Genomic DNA, 19,967 nt, shown 5'->3' with positions numbered 1-19,967 from the left:
AAATCCAGAGAGCATACCATTATATAGTCAATAAAATAAATAAGACGATGACCACACATTGTGAAACCTCGAAAATTTGCTTTCCTATTCCTCTGATTTAGTCAGTAATGCACATACACCACATATATTCATGCATTGAAAGTTAAGTTTGTTTTGTTTAACGACACCACTAGAGAACATTGATTTATTAATCACTGGCTATTGGATGTAAAATATTTGGTAATTTTACATAGTCTTAGAGAGGAAACCCACTACATTTTTCCATTAGTAGCACAGAATCTTCTATATGCACCATCCTAGACAGAATAACGCACACCATGGCCTTTGATATAACCAGTTGTGGTGCACTGGCTGGAACAAGTAATAACCCACTGATCATGGTGATTGATCCTAAACCGACTGCACATCATACAAGTGCTTTATCACTGGGCTACGTCCCTCCTTTATTCAAACATTGAAAACAAGACTATTTAAAATCTAAAATTTGGAGGTAGGGGTTGGATGATTTTTTTTTTCTTTTTGCATATTACCACACACAACCAAGAACATTTATGTGAACAAATGTTCAAACTTGATGTTGTTTTAATTGCTAAAATCTTTCACTGTGACAACTGAATACAGATTTCAATTCATTAAAGGGATTCGAACTATGTACTCTCTACATCTGTTTATATTTGTTTTGTTTAACAACATCACTAGAGCACATTGATTTATTAATCATCAGCAATCGGATGTCAAATATTTGATAACTGTGACAGACTTATAGAGGAAACCTGCTCAGGGTTTTTTCCATGAGTAACAAGGGATCTGTTACATGCACCATCCCACAGACAGGGTAGTACATACCATGACCGTTGATATACCAGTCGTGGTGCACTGGCTGGAATGAGAAATAGCCCAATGGTCCACCAATGGAGATCGATCCTAGACCTAACACTACTTTTGAAGTGTCTTTAACAAACACAAGTGCAGCACGACTCAGTAATTTTTAGACTCACAGTCAGATAGTTTTAAAAAAACCCAGTCAATACATACCTGTAAGTTTTAAAAAGTAGTAGTGAAACAAAAATTTAAATGGTATTTATAACTGTGTTAGCAAACCACTACAAAAAATTGTAAAGTTCTATATTATCTGTCTTTTACAAATCTACCGACAAAAGATTTTTAAAACAAAAGGTTATAACACTATCTCACAGAATTGTTGCCTAGCACAAGATAAGCAAGTATACTTTTTAGCTAATATAATGCTAGTGCCTAATGGAAAGGGCAAAAAGAAATTTGTTTAATATCTAAGCATTTTTGAAAAACGTATGCCATTTGGTGTCCAATATGAATCCTGGGACACTTGGTCTAGATAGTAACAGAAAACCCCTAGTGAACAGCAGCAAGGGATATTTTATATGCCATTTGGTGTCCAATATGAATCCTGGGACACTTGGTCTAGATAGTAACAGGAAACCCCTAGTGAACAGCAGCAAGGGATATTTTATATGCCATTTGGTGTCCAATATGAATCCTGGGACACTTGGTCTAGATAGTAACAGGAAACCCCTAGTGAACAGCAGCAAAGGATATTTTATATGCCATTTGGTGTCCAATATGAATCCTGGGACACTTGGTCTAGATAGTAACAGGAAACCCCTAGTGAACAGCAGCAAGGGATATTTTATATGCCATTTGGTGTCCAATATGAATCCTGGGACACTTGGTCTAGATAGTAACAGGAAACCCCTAGTGAACAGCAGCAAGGGATATTTTATATGCCATTTGGTGTCCAATATGAATCCTGGGACACTTGGTCTAGATAGTAACAGGAAACCCCTAGTGAACAGCAGCAAGGGATATTTTATATGCCATTTGGTGTCCAATATGAATCCTGGGACACTTGGTCTAGATAGTAACAGGAAACCCCTAGTGAACAGCAGCAAGGGATATTTTATATGCCATTTGGTGTCCAATATGAATCCTGGGACACTTGGTCTAGATAGTAACAGGAAACCCCTAGTGAACAGCAGCAAGGGATATTTTATATGCCATTTGGTGTCCAATATGAATCCTGGGACACTTGGTCTAGATAGTAACAGGAAACCCCTAGTGAACAGCAGCAAGGGATATTTTATGTGCACTTCCCCACAGACAGAACAGCACATACCACAGCCTTTGACCAGTCGCAGGGCAAGACATGGGACAGGAAAAAACAATGGAATAGTGTGCAGAAAGTAGGCACAGAATGATGTTTGGATTGTTTACAAGTTTGGTGAAAATTTTAACTCGTGAAAGTAAAGCGTGGATAAAATTCACTCAAGAAAAATAAAAACAATTCTTTAACATCTATTTTTATATTGAAATTTGTCAAATTTCATGTGTGTACATTCCAACCTTGAAACACTTACGTTGTTTTTCACCTACAAGTAAAACAATATTAAATTCAACATAAAATAATTCATCTTAAAAGCTGAAATCTTGAATATATTTTAATTAAAGGAGCAGACCCTAGTTTAAACCCGTTAAAATGAACACAACGTTTACAAACCTACAACACACATTTGGATAAGGTTACTGTATATCTTCGCCTATAAGTCAAATTTTTTTCACTCAAAAACTTGGGGGGTCGACTTATAAGAGGGTAAAAAAATTTCACCCAAAAATATTACCATTTTGGGGATTATTTTATAAGTTTTATTGTTGAACTATGCCCAGTATTTATACTCAAATATGTTAATTTGACACATTTATTTTTTTATAACCTATTTTTTTTGGCATTGTAACGGTTTTGGTTATTTGAAAAGGCGTGCGAACTCACTCACATGTCAAGACAACAGTCCACTTAGTTAAAATAACAGTCATCACTAATAGCAAAAATGTAAACAATACTAACTACCTGTTGCCTGAGTTTATTTTGAAATCTGGTCACTGGCATTAATGGTTGTTCAAACAATGTTTTGTCGGTGATTAACTTCATGAATATTACTGAGCTTTCCCTTAAAATAGACTGATCTCTGCAGTTCACTAGAGCAATAGGGACAGATATCATTTGGTACAAAAACCAGTGTACTTTCCAGAGTTATCCTCCTTACATGTATTAATATGGCGGCAAAACATGTGATTAATTGATGATACATGTTTTATCGTAGTGATCTGTTGTCAGTGTTTATAAATAAAGTTGTTGTCTTTGCACAAAACTATGCAGTACAGTGCCATACAGTAACAGTCAAACAGCTTTCACTCTCTACTAAGGGAATATTTCGTTTTGATGCTATGTAGTTTGATTGGAATATTATTGCGATGTACAAAACGTGAAAAACGAAGTTTGTAAAATAATTTTCTTTTGTTCAGATATTGTACATTATTGTTCTCATGTGCTGAAAATAAGAAATACTTCAATATTTATACGTTGTTTTTCATGGGTCAACTTATAAACAGGTCAATAAAAAAAATATGTTTTCAGGGCTTGAAATTAGGGACTCGACTTATAGCAGAGATCGACTTACAGGCAAAGATATACGGTATACTACAAATCTACAACACACATTTGGATACGGTTATTATAACAGAGAGAAACTAAAGTCTGTGATTTTGAAACATCTAAAAATAACTAAAGCGTGTCTCGATAACCATTACTTCTCAGACGAACGGGCGTTTATAAAAACTAGGGTCTGTCACTTTAATGGAATGATCTACATTAATTTTCAAACTACTTCATAACACTCGACATCATTTGGCTAGAACAGCTAATCTACAAGTTGATCACACACAACAAAGGTATTTTAAAATCATGGCAACAGACTCGTATGCTGTATGAAAGACTTAAAATTTGTTTAGTTTAACAACAACACTGATTTGTTAATCATGATCAGGCATGGTGCTTATAAAACTTTTTAAAGTCTGGACTTGAGACTCTAATAGAGTTTGAGACAGTAACATCATGACAATGCCGTACAAATTGCATGAGTGTGAGTCGTCATTTAAAATTGAGTTTGGACTCTATAAAATGTTTTATAAGCATGGGTCCAGCTGTTGCATACTATATTTTGCCATTAGCAGGGCTCCTACAATTGTTTAAAATTTACTAGCCACGATTTAAAAATTCACTAGCCCTACTTTACTTTAAGTTAATACTATTTTACTAAATAATAATAATAATCAGATATGTCACCTAAAGAGGGAGACAGAGCTTAAAAACACTAACATTAGGGGTTGGAGTGGGGTCAGAAAATTCATATTTACAAAATAAGACTTAACTGCAACATTTGACAATTTTTTCTTCACTAGCCGTCGGGCATGACAATTGTAGTTATTTACTAGCCCAACATTGAATATCACTAGCCACAGGAGTGGGCTACCATAATCTAGAAACCCTGAACAAGGGATGTTTTATATGCACTTTCTCACAAACAGAAAAGCACATACCACAGCCTCTGATACACTAGTCATGGAACACTGGTCGGGATGGGGAGAAAATACAAATGGACCCACCGAGGTTTGATCCTGTATTAGAGTACTAATTTAACAGTGTATTTATGCAAGTCACTGGAATTATGCATGTTGTTCTAATCGGAAACTGGACACAAATTACGTGGATCAGTTATTAAAAAATAACACAGGTTGCAAATTTAGCAGGATTTAAAAATCATTTTACGAGTCTACAAACCCCAGAATTTGAATAGGAAGTGTAAGATCCAAAAATATTGAGTTTACATAATTTTTATGATGCTGGCAGAATCCTAAAATAAAAATCTCCAAAATCAATGCCTGCAACATGTACCAAAAATGTACACAAAACATGCATCTCAAACCCTAAAGGTTTAATAAACATAATAGTACCGTCGTCTGTGTGGATCTGTGTGATGGTTTGGATACTTTGTTGCAGCTGCTTCAGTGCTGGTTTCACACTCTTCACCTAAAATAGAAAACACAAATAAAAATCAAAAAAAAAATTGAACAAAACTTGAAGGTTCACCATACTGCCCTGATCTAACCAACTCTTGAGAGAAACTAAGCATTCTGATAATACTGCTAAAGCAATACATGTCCCCTACCGGGCCTAATAAATGTTCATATAGATCTACTGAATTCAAGGGCCATAACTGTGTAAAAAAATTGAAAATCACTATGAAACTTAATCTACGACAGTAGACGATAAACTTCTATACAAAATTGGATCTCAATATCTTCAGGCATTGCAAAAAAAAATTAAAAATCTGAAAACTAATTTTCATATCACTTAAGTTCAAGGACCATAACTGTCAAAAATTTGTAAATTGCCAAAAAAAATCAAACCTGATCTGTAACAGAATGTGATAAAGCTATACACAACATTTCAGCTAAAAAAACAAACATTTGGAAAACTATATGTGGGACAGATGGACAGACAGACAATAGACGTCTAATAATTGCAAAATTTACCATTTTGAAATATAAAGAGTAATTTCATACTGACATAATTTTAGTTATTTATGTATTACAAACTGTACAATAAAAAGAGTACCGGTGAGCTACATGATACACCTGTCAAAAGTAGGTCACAGTAACCTAAATATGTTTCATATGTTCAACACAACGTAACCATAATTAAAATGTGCTGAGGGCAACTTAAATAAAACATTTTTTTTTCTTTCTTGCTTTAGTTCACAGAAACATAGTTGCCCCAATCTGTATTTTGTTGACAATTAACCTCTTATTTTAACATTTCAAGTCACATTAATAAATGGAATATCACATTTTTTAACCCAGTGACTGTCCAGGGCTAGCTCTGGCATTCGCCAAATCCGCCAATTGCGAATTATGAAAACAATTGGCGAATTTTATTTTAATTTGGCGAAAACATTTAAAGTATTAATTGAAATTTTGTTACAAAATAATTGGGTATTGGAAGTTTAATAAATAATTTGGCGAAATTTTCTGCTGATTCAGATATAGCCCTGCTGTCAATTCCGAGCCCTGTGCAGTAGAAGCTGTCTGTACAAACCTGGCCCGACATGAGATAGTGACAGACTTGCAGGACGAGGAAAAACACTTTGAGCGACTCCTTGTGAACAGGTGAACCCTGAAACTCTTCAATGAGCCCTCCAACCTTCGGCAGTGTTTCTTCAACTTCACGCATTTTCTTGTCTATTAACAATAGCTGCAATCAAAGCAAATACAATAAATGACACAATGAACAAATGTAACAAAACTTCAGAAAGCAAAGAAGTAGCTACATGTAAAGAAGACTTCTAAAAAAAAAGCATGTGACCATCCCAATTTCAACAGCCATTTTAACTTTCATGTCAGTTACATTTTACATTTGAGTATAATTACATTATTTAGGAATGTGCTTAAATGAGCCACCTACAGGCATTTGAATATGCAGCTTTCCACTTTGAAACTTACTGAAAACTCCTGGTATATGGATTACTTATAAATTCTAAATACTTAAGAAATATTCTCATTAATTAGATATATTCCCATTAGATATTTTAAAGATAAATATTTTGCTTTGGTTTAATTTAATATTTTCTTACTATTAGGTGAAAAGGTCATTTTGTATATAAAAAAATTGGACACCCCCAACCCCAATCAATTCTTGATGAGTCCTTAAATCCTCTCAAAATCCATACCATTCCTTTAGCTAGCAGAAACAGTATTCTGGTGTAGTGAGAGGTAGATGCCCTGGCAAATTCTGCTCCTACCCCCAGTAAGCTGCAAGCCGACAATGTGTCTTTCTCCAAGGCAAATATTTGCTGTAAACAAAATAAAATTTACTGTTCAGAGTAAATACACATTATATACAGCATATAATTAATTATAAAAATCCTTAATTAAGTGCTGTATAAATTAATAACTAATTGTTCCTCCAATTTAGATGATTGATTTGGTGTTTTGTTTTCTTGGTTATATTCATAAAAACATATTAAATAATGATTAAAGGTAAAACTAGCAATATGTAGAGTCTATCCATGTGAAAACAACACTACAGGCCGTCAAGATTTCACAGAAATTATTGTTTCCGATATCGTGTCAGTAAAATCACGAATCCGAAATCTTGTTTCCCAAGATTATTATATTGAATACGACTATTCAACAAAACTAATATACATATAAAAATAAAATTTTAAAACAGTTTGCGATGGGTTCCCATGATCACAAGGCATGGAAACAAAAAAGGCCACAGGATTTTACATTTCATAGGAAACTATTTTTCGGTTCCGTGCCTTGTGAAACCCATTGGAAACTGTTTTTTTTAAAATAATTTTGTATATATTATTTTTGTTGAATAATCATACTTGATATAATAATCATGGGAAATGAAATTTCGGTGCCATGATTTTACCGACACGCTATCAGAAATGATCATTATCATGAAATCCGAAGGTCTGTGATAAAATTTCAACCCATACCCAATATTATCTACCAGTATACATGATTAAATAGTGAGGGATGTAATATTGTTTTTAGATGAAATTTTTATGGCAACACCACATGATATGTGTGCCTTGTCCAACAATTGCCATGAGAATAGCCGATTGTTACAAGATAAACCTTACGACTTCATCAGATGCTGTGCAATCAGCTATTCTCGTGTGACGCACTCATATTGTGAAGTGTTACCCCTAGTTTACATTTAAAGATGTTTATTCAGGCAGAATGGAAAATGTTTAGTTTTGGTAAAAAAAAACAGAGCTTGGTTACAAAAGCATCGTTTCTACTCACAGCCAGTTGAAAAAGAAGTCGACAATGCCAGTAAGGTGCTTGCTGTGACATCTCGATAGCTCGGTGAAGAATTGGTTTCGCCAGGCTAATGTGATGCTGAAAAATATTTAATATATTTTCATTACACTTTATTTTATTTAACTAATAGTGTCACTAATAATAATATTACTTCTTAAAGACTTAATTTTTCCCTGCCCCATAAAATTAACATCTATGGAGCCCTGGTTTGAACTAATAGGATGAAATATTTGTTTTAATGTTTCCATGATCAAGGGTTATCAATCCTGCCTGTATAATCCATAAATTCCTAGGCTGAAGCCACACCAACAATCTACCTACATACATAATGATGTATCTATCTCACGTCATGTACTACATGTATTTACCTATGTATATTATCCCAACTTCATAAATCTACATGTTTAATTCAGGGCTCAAACGTAACATTCTCAGCACTGACAGGAATTGCTGTAGCTGTGATGTGAATTGCTGTAGTCAATGGCAATTGTTATTTTTTTGCCAATAGATAAAAAAAAAAGTCTGTTGGATGAAAACACAATTTAAAAACATTAAATATATTTTTGGTTTATTTGCTGGAAAATGTTTCCGATTTAAAACCGCTTTCAGGCTCAGAATTGCCATACATGTAGGTAAAGCTACTGTCACACCGTGCCGGATAATGTTAACGGACATCCGACGGAGCGAAAGAAAATTATCCGGTGGTGAAAGTCGTCTCCGTTGCTGCTCGAGGCCCTTCGAACGGAAGAACACCCAATATTTAGCGGATAAAACGCACAATGACCAGACAAGTACAGGACAATTACCGGCCACTGTAACGGACATTACCTTACGAGTAACGGACAAGATCCGGTCCAAACGAAAGCGGAACGCATGAGAAACTGACAAAACGTTCTTCGAACGTATTTGTACAGGTCACGTGACGGACAAAACGGGTATATATAGTCCGGTGAATTGAACACAGGGACCCCTCCACCTGCTACCGACAACGGTCGGGCTGCTGGTGCTCACTTGTAACTGCCAGTGGAGGCGGTCCCCCGGCCCCAACACCTTTCCTGTCCTGGACGGAGGAGCCGGCTAAGGCCGGCTCTTATACTCAAGACAGGCGCGCTACAACAGCTTGCTCTGAATGTGCACGTAAAGCCCTATGACCTGACCTGACCTGACCTGAACACAAGGCACACATATCATCAGGCTCCAGTTGGCTCAACACCACTCTCCAAGATGACCAAGGGGAAGTCCGGGAAGGGCAAGACCAAGGCACGGAGGAAGGCTGCCAGGTCCCCCTCTCCTTCCTCTGACAGTCGTGCAGAAGGGGCCGCCGCCCTAGAGGCAGTTGCAGTCGCAGACGAGGATGGTCTTCTCTCCGCAGCTCCATCATGAGTTGGTCATAAAGACCAAACTGTCGCCGCCTCTAAGGGCCCAGCCATGCCCTAGACCACCATCTCTGCTGCCCCCTTTTCCTCCTTCTGTGTTCTCTACATGGGCATAGATGTTGAGATTAGCATCTAGCAGGTCAATCTGTGCCTGGATCAGGGCCACTTGATACTGCAGGCGGAGTCTCACACGACACTCCATCATAAGGTCCTCACGGTCCCCGAAGGTCTGGAAGGGGTGAGACAGGGAAGCCACATTATATACCCCAGAGGATGTACGTCGCTGTCTGTTTTGGACCCGTTACATTGTACGGTACTTATACTGTACTTTTCCTTAAGTCATCAGTTTTGTCCTGTGGACCCAGTTACACATCCGTTATTCATCAGTTCCCATGTGTTCCTTATCAGGTAATCGTCCGCTGAACATGCGGTACACCTCCGGTTCATCCAATGCATGTCAGGTAGTAGTCTGGCCACAAGTCACCTCCACCGGACATCAACGGATGCGAACTGACAAGTACAGGACGAAGAACACACGAGTTCCGAACAAAACGCATGCCCAGCGCACAACAACTGTACAACCGGCGGACGCCTTTGTCCAGTGGAGTCCGTAACTTTCTGCCGGATTGAACGGACCTCGCCGGACCTTGTCTGACAAGCAACGCATTCGCCGAATGACAAATGGGACAGGAAATGCATGTGAACAGATTGAAAATTTTGCTCTCTGTCGGACGTCCGTTAACGCTATCCGGCAAGGTGTGACAGTAGCTTTAACTACATTATAATACATATGGCAAAAACCTTTCAAAATTGTCATTTAAGTAACAAATTCTTAACTTCGAACAATGTGTAAAGCAGAGGTTCTAGAATATGATGGCAGTCTTTCCAGAAAGAAATTTTTGGGTATGGCACTATGGAATTGAATATTTACATTGTGTGAGCTGAATGCAACTGCAATCAATAGGTGGATATGGGGTGGCCTCCTCCAGGAAGGTTTAGGGTCAAGGTTAAGAAAATCATACAGTAATGATAAGTCATTAATTTTGTCAAAATGTTAACTTTAAATTTTTTTTTAAAAATCTGCAAAGCAAATTGGGTATGGCACCATACCCATTTTACCCTCTGGCAAAAACCCTGGATGGCCCAATGCTAATGTTTTTCGGATTCAGGCCAGTAAACACTATGATTGTACGAAAACAAAAGAAACATCTACAAGTCACTTCATTCGATTTGCTATCACATGCAATATTTCAGTAACAAACAGTTGGCCACCAGTAATCTTTGACCCAAGTTATAAAGTATAAACATTGAAAAAACAAAAGCTCATTGTTTGCCGCCATTTTCTTTCTCTTGTTTTTACACTGGAAGCCAAAGATTTGTTACTCTAATACTAATACTTAGTACGGTGCAAGAGTAATATGCAAAATGGTAACCAGTCTTTTATCAGTTTTAAAGGTTGCATGTTTAAATTTGTAAATTATTAATTTAATTTATAAAATATCACATAAATTGAAAAAAAATAATTAAAAATTACATAAGTACACAACATCATGCAATAGATCAATTTAAGTAGTACTGCCTACATTGAAAAATTACTAATTTTGTGTGTGTGTGTTGGGGGGGGGGGGGGGTGGAGGGAGGGGAGGAGTTCCCATTTATAAGTAAATAAATATATACTTATTCATAAATAATAAAATATATATTTGATTTAAATACTGTTAACTGTTGTAATATACGTAACATGGATTATTTTTTAAAACTTAGATGGTTTCAAACAGATGAAAACTGTTTGCATGTTTTTGTAAACAAACCATAAAGTATATCTTATTAGCCTATCTGTTGTGTAAACGGACAAATTGATTAAGCATGATCTCAGTATGCAAAATGCATACTAAAAAGTTAATTATTTTAATTTACTGGGGTGTTTTTTTTATCAACAGTTAAAACTGGGCCAAAATTAATTTTCCCCCATGGCCAGTGAATTTTCAAATCCACTGGCTCCATGGCAAGTGAATTTTAAAAAAGGTCTAGAACCTCTGCTGTAAAGTTACTTACAAGTATGTTTACCACCAAGTTACATACATGTACAACCCTACCGGCCTCGGTGGCGTCGTGGCAGGCCATCGGTCTACAGGCTGGTAGGTACTGGGTTCGGATCCCAGTCGAGGCATGGGATTTTTAATCCAGATACCGACTCCAAACCCTGAGTGAGTGCTCCGCAAGGCTCAATGGGTAGGTGTAAACCACTTGCACCGACCAGTGATCCATAACTGGTTCAACAAAGGCCATGGTTTGTGCTATCCTGCCTGTGGGAAGCGCAAATAAAAGATCCCTTGCTGCCTGTCGTAAAGAAGAGTAGCCTATGTGGCGACAGCGGGTTTCCTCTAAAAACAGTGTCAGAGTGACCATATGTTTGACGTCCAATAGCCGATGATAAGATTAAAAATCAATGTGCTCTAGTGGCGTCGTTAAATAAAACAAACAAACTTTTTTTACATGTACAACCCACTCTGTCATTAAGAAAACTACCAAGATACATTGAATAACTCACATTATCCTGCACAATGTTATATAACAGGCCTCTAAACATTGCGAGAACGGTTATTTTGTTTGTTGAATGCTCACACACGTCAATTTTTGCAAAAAAACTTTTTCTGTTAGTGCATTAAATTTGGGACATAAATACATGTATAAGCAAATGTCCTTAAATATAATTACCTGCGTCTCATAAAGCTTGGCCAGAACACTTGCCGATTCAAAGAGGACGTCATCATTAGATGTAAGCTGTGCTTGTAAAGGTTAATACAAAGTTCTGTATTTCATCTCAAATATTTCAATGAACAAATAAATTACATGTATATGTTTATAAATCTAAAAACATCCATGTTTTCCTCCTTATTTGTAATATTTGTATGTTGGTCTAAAAATACTTTAATTATATTCTTTATGAATTTTTACTTGTCAATGAAATAAAATTCCTTTTTAATACAATGTTATATAGGGCCTAATGTGTTACAATTTTGGGCCTAATGTGTTACAATTTTAAAATGTTCATGAATATACATTCAACTATTGAACTATTACTAAGCTATCTTTTAACTCTAAAACATATATAAAACAAAATAATGGGAGCATAGCTAAATTATTCTGAATAATCATGACACATGCGATGGTAAGAAAATTAACACACTCAGCTGTATGCCTAACACAGATGATTGATGTATGAAAACAATTTATGAAACCTGGCCTAAATAATACAAATATTCTTGAAAATGCAGATTTTAATACATACAATATTTTAGATAACTGAAGTAAAATTTTATTGGCACATATCTGTACACCTAACAAATTATTAGTATATCGCACCATGGCATGACCTAATTAACACGTTCTGCACCACTGCCTCCAAAAGTGAAGATCTGCATAAAGGATACGGTTGATGAAATTTGCCACTGAAAAAGAAAATATTACGTTATGAAACAACAATTCCAACAAGAAACAAAAAACTAATCAGTGGAACGCGTATAAAAGACAAAATTACCACAAAAACTGAGAAGTAATTGAACCTACCGCCTTTTCCAAATGTGTTCGGGCCAACTCGATATTTTTCGTGTGGGTTAGCAAAATGTTTCCCAACTGTAGGTGTGTTCTTGCTTCAATCTTTGGTGGAGGTTTAAACGTAAAAATGGCCTGTAAACAATGAATGCATAGTCTTATATTCGGTGGATTTGATGTCCTAAAATTTTCCGCAAGACCCAAAAGAGATAAAAACCACGGTTGTTGTTCGTCTCTCGATGAGGCCGCCATCTTTAATCTTTTCGCGACTGTTTACAAAAGAAAAAACATTTCCTGTTTTGTAATAAAAAGGAATTAAAATAATAAAAATGTACAATTTTTGCATTTACTTTTAGGAATGGAATTTATTATTTATTAGTAATAGCTTTTTTTTTTAACCACTGAAAAATAACATTTACTGCAGATGTAGTGTAGCGTGAGAAACGATCGGTCAGTAAAAACATTTGCCGGTCAGCACGAGTACACTGTCGTTCGAGAACTTGACGGACATTTGGGTGGTTATGATCGCTCTCTTAGTCAGAGATAACCATATAGCGAAAATACGGAATTGCTGCCCACCACCGGGTAAGCAAAAATTCCCATTCTAATACAATAATAACCCTACGTTTAACGTTAAATATCATTACATTGATAATTTTCGAGTTCGCTGATAACATTAGACCTGATAGACCTAAGTGTGTAACTGTGCAAATTACCCATTTTCACGTCGTTCTGACCTACGTTTAGTGTTATTTGCTAAGTTATTTGCTATCGTAATTTGATAAAAAAAAAAAGCTATATATACTTGTTCTATATCTTTGTGATCAGGGCTTCTAGAATGTTTTTAAAATCCGCTACACTAGCCATGGTGATCAGTGATTTAAAAAATGTACTAGCCACGATTAAATATTCACTAGCCCTACTTTACTTTAAGTTAATACAATTTTACTAAATAATAGTAATAATGAGATATATCACCTAAAGATTGAGATAGAGCTTAAAAACACTAATATTGGAGGTTGGGGTAGAGTCGGGATATTCATATTTACAAAATAGACGTAACTGCAACATTTGACAATTTTGGTTTTCACTAGCCATCGGGCATGGCAAATATAGTTATTTACTAGCCCAACACTGAATATCACTAGCCATGGGAGTGGGGCTACCATAATCTAGAAGCTCTGGTGATATATGTTTATATATCCCTTTGTCCCCCAGTTTGTTGACAATGTGAATAGCTGTATTTAGCGAAATTTGCTCTGTCGCCAAGCAAGGGTGCCATCAGTAACCTACATTGTAGTTGTCAAATACACCTGCGTGCACCTAGAATGAAGGTTTTTTGTTGTTGTTGTTGTTATTCTGATAATAGTGAACATCATTTGCTGTTAATTTTAGGGGGAAATATTTTGGGAGAAAATTTAAAATACCTGTCGCAAATTCCATGATAGATACATTACTGTAACCTATCTGTAAGCGTAGATCCACGTTGCCGGAATAGAATAACTGGATGTAGATCACAATGTGTGCAGGTTGAACCTTAATTCATTTACAGAATATATGGTACATCCCATGGGCGGATCCAAGGGGGGGGGGACCAGGGGGACGCGTCCCCCCCCCAAAATTGTTCAAGTGCCCTCAAAATGTCCAAGTGCCCTTTTTGTTTGTAGAATTTTTTATTTTTTTTAAGTAAACAATAATTATATTGTAGATAAATGAAATCAAGATTTTCGTGTACATGCGCAAGCTTGCAGATGTCTGTGTTATTGAGTCTCAATGGGGCCCCATTGAGGTTCTAACGCGAGTGACGCCAATTTACTTCATTATTGCTAGTATATTATGACGTAGAACTGTAGATCGCTGATGTGACGTCACACGAATTATACAGACAACCATGCCGCGAAAGGAGCGACGAAGAAAATTGCTTAAAAATACTTTATTTCATGAAGCTAAGCGATGTAAAAAGCTAGATGGTTTTTTAAAGTAAGTTTATCTTGAATTGTTGTCCATTGGTTTCTTCCCTAGGCTATATATTCTTATCTACTAGGAAATTTAACAATTAACTTTGATGGCATCAGCCATGTAGCATTCTGAAATTTCCCGTGGCGCCCTTCCATTAGTTATGAGCGCTTGAAAGTTGTCTGTTCAACATTGCATAACGATAGCCTAATAATGTTTGCTTTCAAATTGTACTACTGATCATCAAAATTAGTAATGAAAAATAGGCTCTGTCATTTTTATGTGTAACTATAGAGAGTCGTTCCTAGAGTAGTGCCCTTAAATTACAGTTATATTTTACAAGTGCCCTTTGTATCGTTTTTATATATATCTGCCCTACCTAGGGCCTAAAAAAAAAAAAAAAAGTTGTGTTTAGGGTAACCCGACCGACCCTAACATTTTCAGCCGACTCTACCTATTTTATTGATAAAATTGAAAAAATAAAAAAATATATATTTTTTTTATAATTAAAAAAAGTATTTAAAAAAATCCATACGTGAATAACATCCATATTTAAAATTATTAGTCTATGATCGAAACTGGAATGAGTGATAACGAATGCAGATGAAAACGCAAATTTACGTGCACGGCAAAAAGTATTACCGCCATTACCAGATTTACAAAAATACCCACGATTCACAATCTGTGGCACTGGCAATCCCAAGGCTATTTTTAGACTATAACACTACCAGCCAATGAAATGATATCTTATACAAGAGTAATATTTGGGTAGATTTCCTTTCAGCACATGATCGAACCGGCTTTTGACAACGACGCATTCGGACCGAGAAATTCTTTGGACGACTTATAATTAATAAATGTATACGACTTGAAATACTAATGAGAAATGCATCGTACGACCGATAACAATGCTCCTTTGCATATAAATCGTTTACGAAAGTATCCCAGCTGAAAACGTTGGTGTTCCGATCGAATAGTGATAAAACTGAACTATTTTTTCGGCGACGAACGTTCGTTTTCGCCTCAGTCCATTTTGGAATGGTTTCGTTTCCGCGAGATTGAAGGGCCGTTAAAACTGAACCGTTTTTGCGGGCAACAATGGTTCTATTTTGTCGCGTGCTTGTTTTGCTTTGCGAGGATGAAGGGCCGTTTAAACTGAACCGTTTTTGCGGGAAATGAAGATTCCGTTTTGGCGCGGTTCCGTTTCGGACCGTTGCGTTGGCGTTTAACGGAATGCGGCAAACATTTATGGATAAAGCCAATAAATATGCAGGAATAAAATTATTTTATTAGCCTAGACAGTCATTGCTATAGTGCCCTTTACAGTTATATTTTACAAGTGCCTCTTTATATAATAACCACTGGTTATGTACAAATAAAAGTGTTATAATACATGCACACTTTGATTGTTAGTGGTCACGTGACTAATCGGCAACAGCGGATGTCCTACACCCAGTGTTTATTAGCTGTAAAGGTTACATCAGGGCCGTACCCTGACCAAAATCCATGGGGGGGGGGGGGGGGGGGGGCACTAAATTTTATAAATAATTTTTAACATACTATAAAGATTAAACATTTCTATGCTATTACTGGAGATATATATAAAAAAAAAAAAGGACAAGATTCTCAGGGGGGGCAGCTGCCCCCCCCCCCTGCCCCCCCGGAGGGTACGGCCCTGTACATCCATAATAAAACTCTGTTTTAATTACGTTTTAGTTTGGCCTGCACTGGTAACACAGTTTCAACTCAGGATGGAGTCATTGCTACTGGTAACACAGTTTCAACTCAGGATGGAGTCGTTGCTACTGGTAACACAGTTTCAACTCAGGATGGAGTCGTTGCTATGTGTAACACAGTTTCAACTCAGGGTGGAGTCCTTGCTACTGGTAACACAGTTTCAACTCAGGATGGAGTCGTTGCTATGTGTAACACAGTTTCAACTCAGGATGGAGTCGTATCAGGAGACACAGCTTCAACTCAGGGTGGAGTCCTTGCTACTGGTAACTCAGTTTCAACTCAGGATGGAGTCGTTGCTATGTGTAACACAGTTTCAACTCAGGATGGAGTCGTTGTATCAGGAGACACAGCTTCAACTCAGGGTGGAGTCCTTGCTACTGGTAACACAGTTTCAACTCAGGATGGAGTCGTTGCTATGTGTAACACAGTTTCAACTCAGGATGGAGTCGTTGTATCAGGAGACACAGCTTCAACGCATGATGGATCCGTTGTTACTGATTTCAATGATCATTCTTACTTTGACCTTGGAAAAATCGTTAAAAACAAAATTGATGTCCGTCACTTTAGTGATAATGAAAAGTGCAAATAAATGGAACAACATTTTGTGCCTCCGGTGGGATATAAAACATTTTGTTCACAAGTTGTAAGACAAAGAGGTGATGAAAAAACACTAGTTTTTAGGTCTCAGTGGCTGGACGAGTATACATGGTTAGTGTACAGTCCATTATTAGAAGGCGGACTCTGCAAGTACTGTGTTATGTTTCCGCCCCGCAATAAAAGTGTTGGTGTCTTAGTAAATAAAGCATTTACAAACCTCAGAAAAGCCAAGGGCTCAAAAGATGGTATTCTAGATAACCATATGCGCCTTGACTACCACAAAGATGCCCCGATTGCTGCAGAAATAGCCAAACAGAATTCGAGTAAACCCTCACAACAGGTGGATTGTATCTTAGACCGGAAAAGAAAACAACTGTTTAAAGATAACTTGCATATTTTGAAATGCATTGTTGATGCAGTTGTTTTTTGTGGAAAACAGAATATTGCGCTTAGAGGACATCGAGATGACAGTAGTAGTACAGCTTCTAATCGTGGCAATTTCTTAGCAACTCTTGATCTCATGGCGAAAAGTGATAAAATTCTGCACACTCATCTAGAAAGAGGAAAACAAACATCGAAATACACCAGCAAAACTATACAAAATGAAATTGTAGTCCTTATCGGAGATTTTATTCGACACCACCTAACATTAGGCATTAAAGCTGGATCACCTAGTCCATTCTTTTCCATAATGGCAGATGAGGTTACTGACACATTTGGCAATCAGGAAATCCTATCTCTTTGTTTGAGATTTTTGCAAACAAATGACGTAAATAATGTTGAAATTATCGAAGCATTCTTCAATTACTCGTTTTTGAAACGCACCACAGGTAAAGCAATATCTGAAAGCATCCTTGATATTTTGCGGGCAAACGATCTAAACATTGATAACTTACGTGGGCAAGCTTATGATGGTGCATCAGCCATGTCTAGTGAGGTCAATGGTGTAAATGGGAGAATTCGAAATGTTGCTCCGAAAGCTCTATACACACATTGTAACAGTCACGTTCTAAACCTTTCGATCGCAGCTTCGTGCAAGATGACGCTTGTTAGAAACATGATAGGTTCATTAAATGAAATATACTTATTATTTCACAATTCTCCGAAACGACAACGTTTTTTTGAACAGGTACTTGCTAAACTAAAATGTGAAAGTACCAAAAAGAAACTTCTTGGTTTATGTAAAACCAGATGGGTGGAACGCCACAGTTGCTACGACACATTCCATGAGCTGTACTCAGAACTGACGACATGCCTGGATGCTATTGTTAATCCTGCACTATATCCTGACATATATGGTGAAGAAAATTGGTTGTGGGATGCCAACACGAGAACCACAGCTCAGGGATTGTTAACAACCATCAAGTCATTCCCATTTATAATGGCATTCTTGACCATCAAAAGTTGTCTTCTGTCTGTCATGCCTATAGCGAAGCTTCTGCAGTGCAGTGATCTAGATTGCTATTAAGCCTACAATCTCATTGGTCAGTCGGTTACTGACTTGAAATCGAATAGAAGCAACATCGATGGCATATTCAAAGATTGGTACGGTGAGGCTGTCAAACTCTCCGAAGACATAGGTGGATATGTCACAATGTCACGTGTAGGTGGTAGATTTCAGCAACATCGTGACAACATTCCAAGTTCCACTACAGAGCAATACTTCAGGAACTCGATAGCTATTCCCTTTTTAGACCACCTTATCACAGAGATGGAAAGTAGGTTTTCAGAGGATGCCTGTAAGTGTCGTCATTTGTTTGGCCTTATTCCCAAATTGATTGTCAAAACCAGTGACATAGAATTGTTACATACAGATCTGCAGTTCTGGAAAACTGACCTACCAACACCACTTAACCTCAAATCAGAACTAGGTAGCTGGAAAAAGATGTGGACATCTATTGGCAATGAATCCTCCTCAACAGATTCTACGAATATGAGTTTCCAGGAATCAGTGATGCAGTGGTCAAGAAACAGGAAATGTTCAACAGATCCTGTTCCAGATTCGTTGTTGCAGTCATACCGAGCATGTAACGAGGCAGTCTTTCCCAACGTGAAAGTATTGCTTGCCATTGCCTGTGTAATGCCTGTTGGCAGTGCATCGGCAGAACGTTCGTTTTCTGCACTACGGCGTGTCAAAACCTTCTTACGAAATACCATGGGAGAAGACAGACTAGCAGGACTTGCCTTGATGCATATTCATCATTCTATGAAAATTGACATTTCTGAAATCATTAGCATGTTCTTACGAAAGCATCGTCGCAGAATGTTTCAAGAATCCATCATGGCAATTGTGTGAGCAAAACGTTGGTTGTCATGTCGCTTTCCCACTAGATAGATATGATTATTTGCTAGTGATTAGTGCATCGTATATACGTGTGAAATGGGAGATATTATTGATTTCCCTATAATGGCAATAGAGTTGGCTTCCCTTTGGGATCGATAGAGGGGCCAAACAGGCGTTGAAGGTCTAGTAGCGAATGTTTTATAGTGACTACACCTTGTAATCGCGATTAACCAGCTATTTTGTTTACAATGTCATCTTTTAAGAACTTTATGCCCCATCCTCGATTATACAGCCAGGGACCCAACAACAGGATGGCATCGTTATTTTTTAAACATATTTCTTATTCACTTCCCTATCGATAGGCCTAACTACAAATTGAACGCCACCTACATGCTTTATGCTGAGGGTAGATAACTGAGGAATATCTCAAATTGTGTCCATTACACGTTGCCTGACAATGGCACTGGACTGCGTGATGTGTAATTATGTTGATTGTTCTCTAATACTGGTATATATCATTATCAAAACAAGTTGTTACTATGGAATGCTTAATGGTTGTGCATAATATTGATAACTGCACTGTGGATAGTTCATCGTAACTATTAGTATTAAACTACATATGAAATTGTCTCCGTTACACATTGCCTGACAATGACAGACAGGGCTCCCTGTTAAGTTATTTTATTGTGCTGAATGTTGCGTTGATAGCAACTGAGAACATTTGGTTGCTATGGCATTGTTCAAGTATTGTA

The 19,967-nt window shown here is 37.1% G+C and overlaps 3 protein-coding genes across 3 annotated transcripts in view; 2 read left to right on the top strand and 1 right to left on the bottom strand.

Annotated features, from left to right (window-relative positions):
- Positions 1-12,894, bottom strand: part of LOC121382559 (MAU2 chromatid cohesion factor homolog) — a 38,236-nt gene extending 25,342 nt beyond the window's left edge. Inside the window, exons 1-7 of the mRNA XM_041512026.1 lie at positions 12,657-12,894; positions 12,521-12,538; positions 11,805-11,870; positions 7,693-7,788; positions 6,600-6,722; positions 5,969-6,124; positions 4,825-4,900 (exon numbers count right to left, since the gene is read on the bottom strand). Coding sequence (XP_041367960.1) covers positions 4,825-4,900; positions 5,969-6,124; positions 6,600-6,722; positions 7,693-7,788; positions 11,805-11,870; positions 12,521-12,538; positions 12,657-12,893 — 772 coding nt within the window. The 5' untranslated portion in view covers position 12,894. The remainder of the gene's footprint in view (positions 1-4,824; positions 4,901-5,968; positions 6,125-6,599; positions 6,723-7,692; positions 7,789-11,804; positions 11,871-12,520; positions 12,539-12,656) is intronic.
- Positions 12,895-14,409: 1,515 nt separating this feature from the next.
- LOC121387671 lies at positions 14,410-16,923 on the top strand. Its single transcript, XM_041518863.1, has 2 exons — positions 14,410-14,621; positions 16,314-16,923. The coding sequence occupies exons 1-2, from the start codon at positions 14,533-14,535 to the stop codon at positions 16,921-16,923; spliced, it is 699 nt and encodes a 232-aa protein (XP_041374797.1). The 5' UTR covers positions 14,410-14,532.
- Positions 16,924-17,091: 168 nt separating this feature from the next.
- On the top strand, positions 17,092-18,399 carry LOC121387661 (52 kDa repressor of the inhibitor of the protein kinase-like). The gene has a single exon (XM_041518851.1). It carries the CDS (start codon positions 17,092-17,094, stop codon positions 18,397-18,399), a length of 1,308 nt encoding a protein of 435 aa, XP_041374785.1.
- Positions 18,400-19,967: the final 1,568 nt, after the last annotated feature.

The sequence above is a fragment of the Gigantopelta aegis genome, chromosome 2 (genome assembly GCF_016097555.1).
Source record: "Gigantopelta aegis isolate Gae_Host chromosome 2, Gae_host_genome, whole genome shotgun sequence".
Lineage (NCBI taxonomy): Eukaryota > Metazoa > Mollusca > Gastropoda > Neomphalida > Peltospiridae > Gigantopelta > Gigantopelta aegis.
Note: the sequence above shows the minus strand (reverse complement) of the source record. Positions and strands in the feature narration are given on the sequence as shown.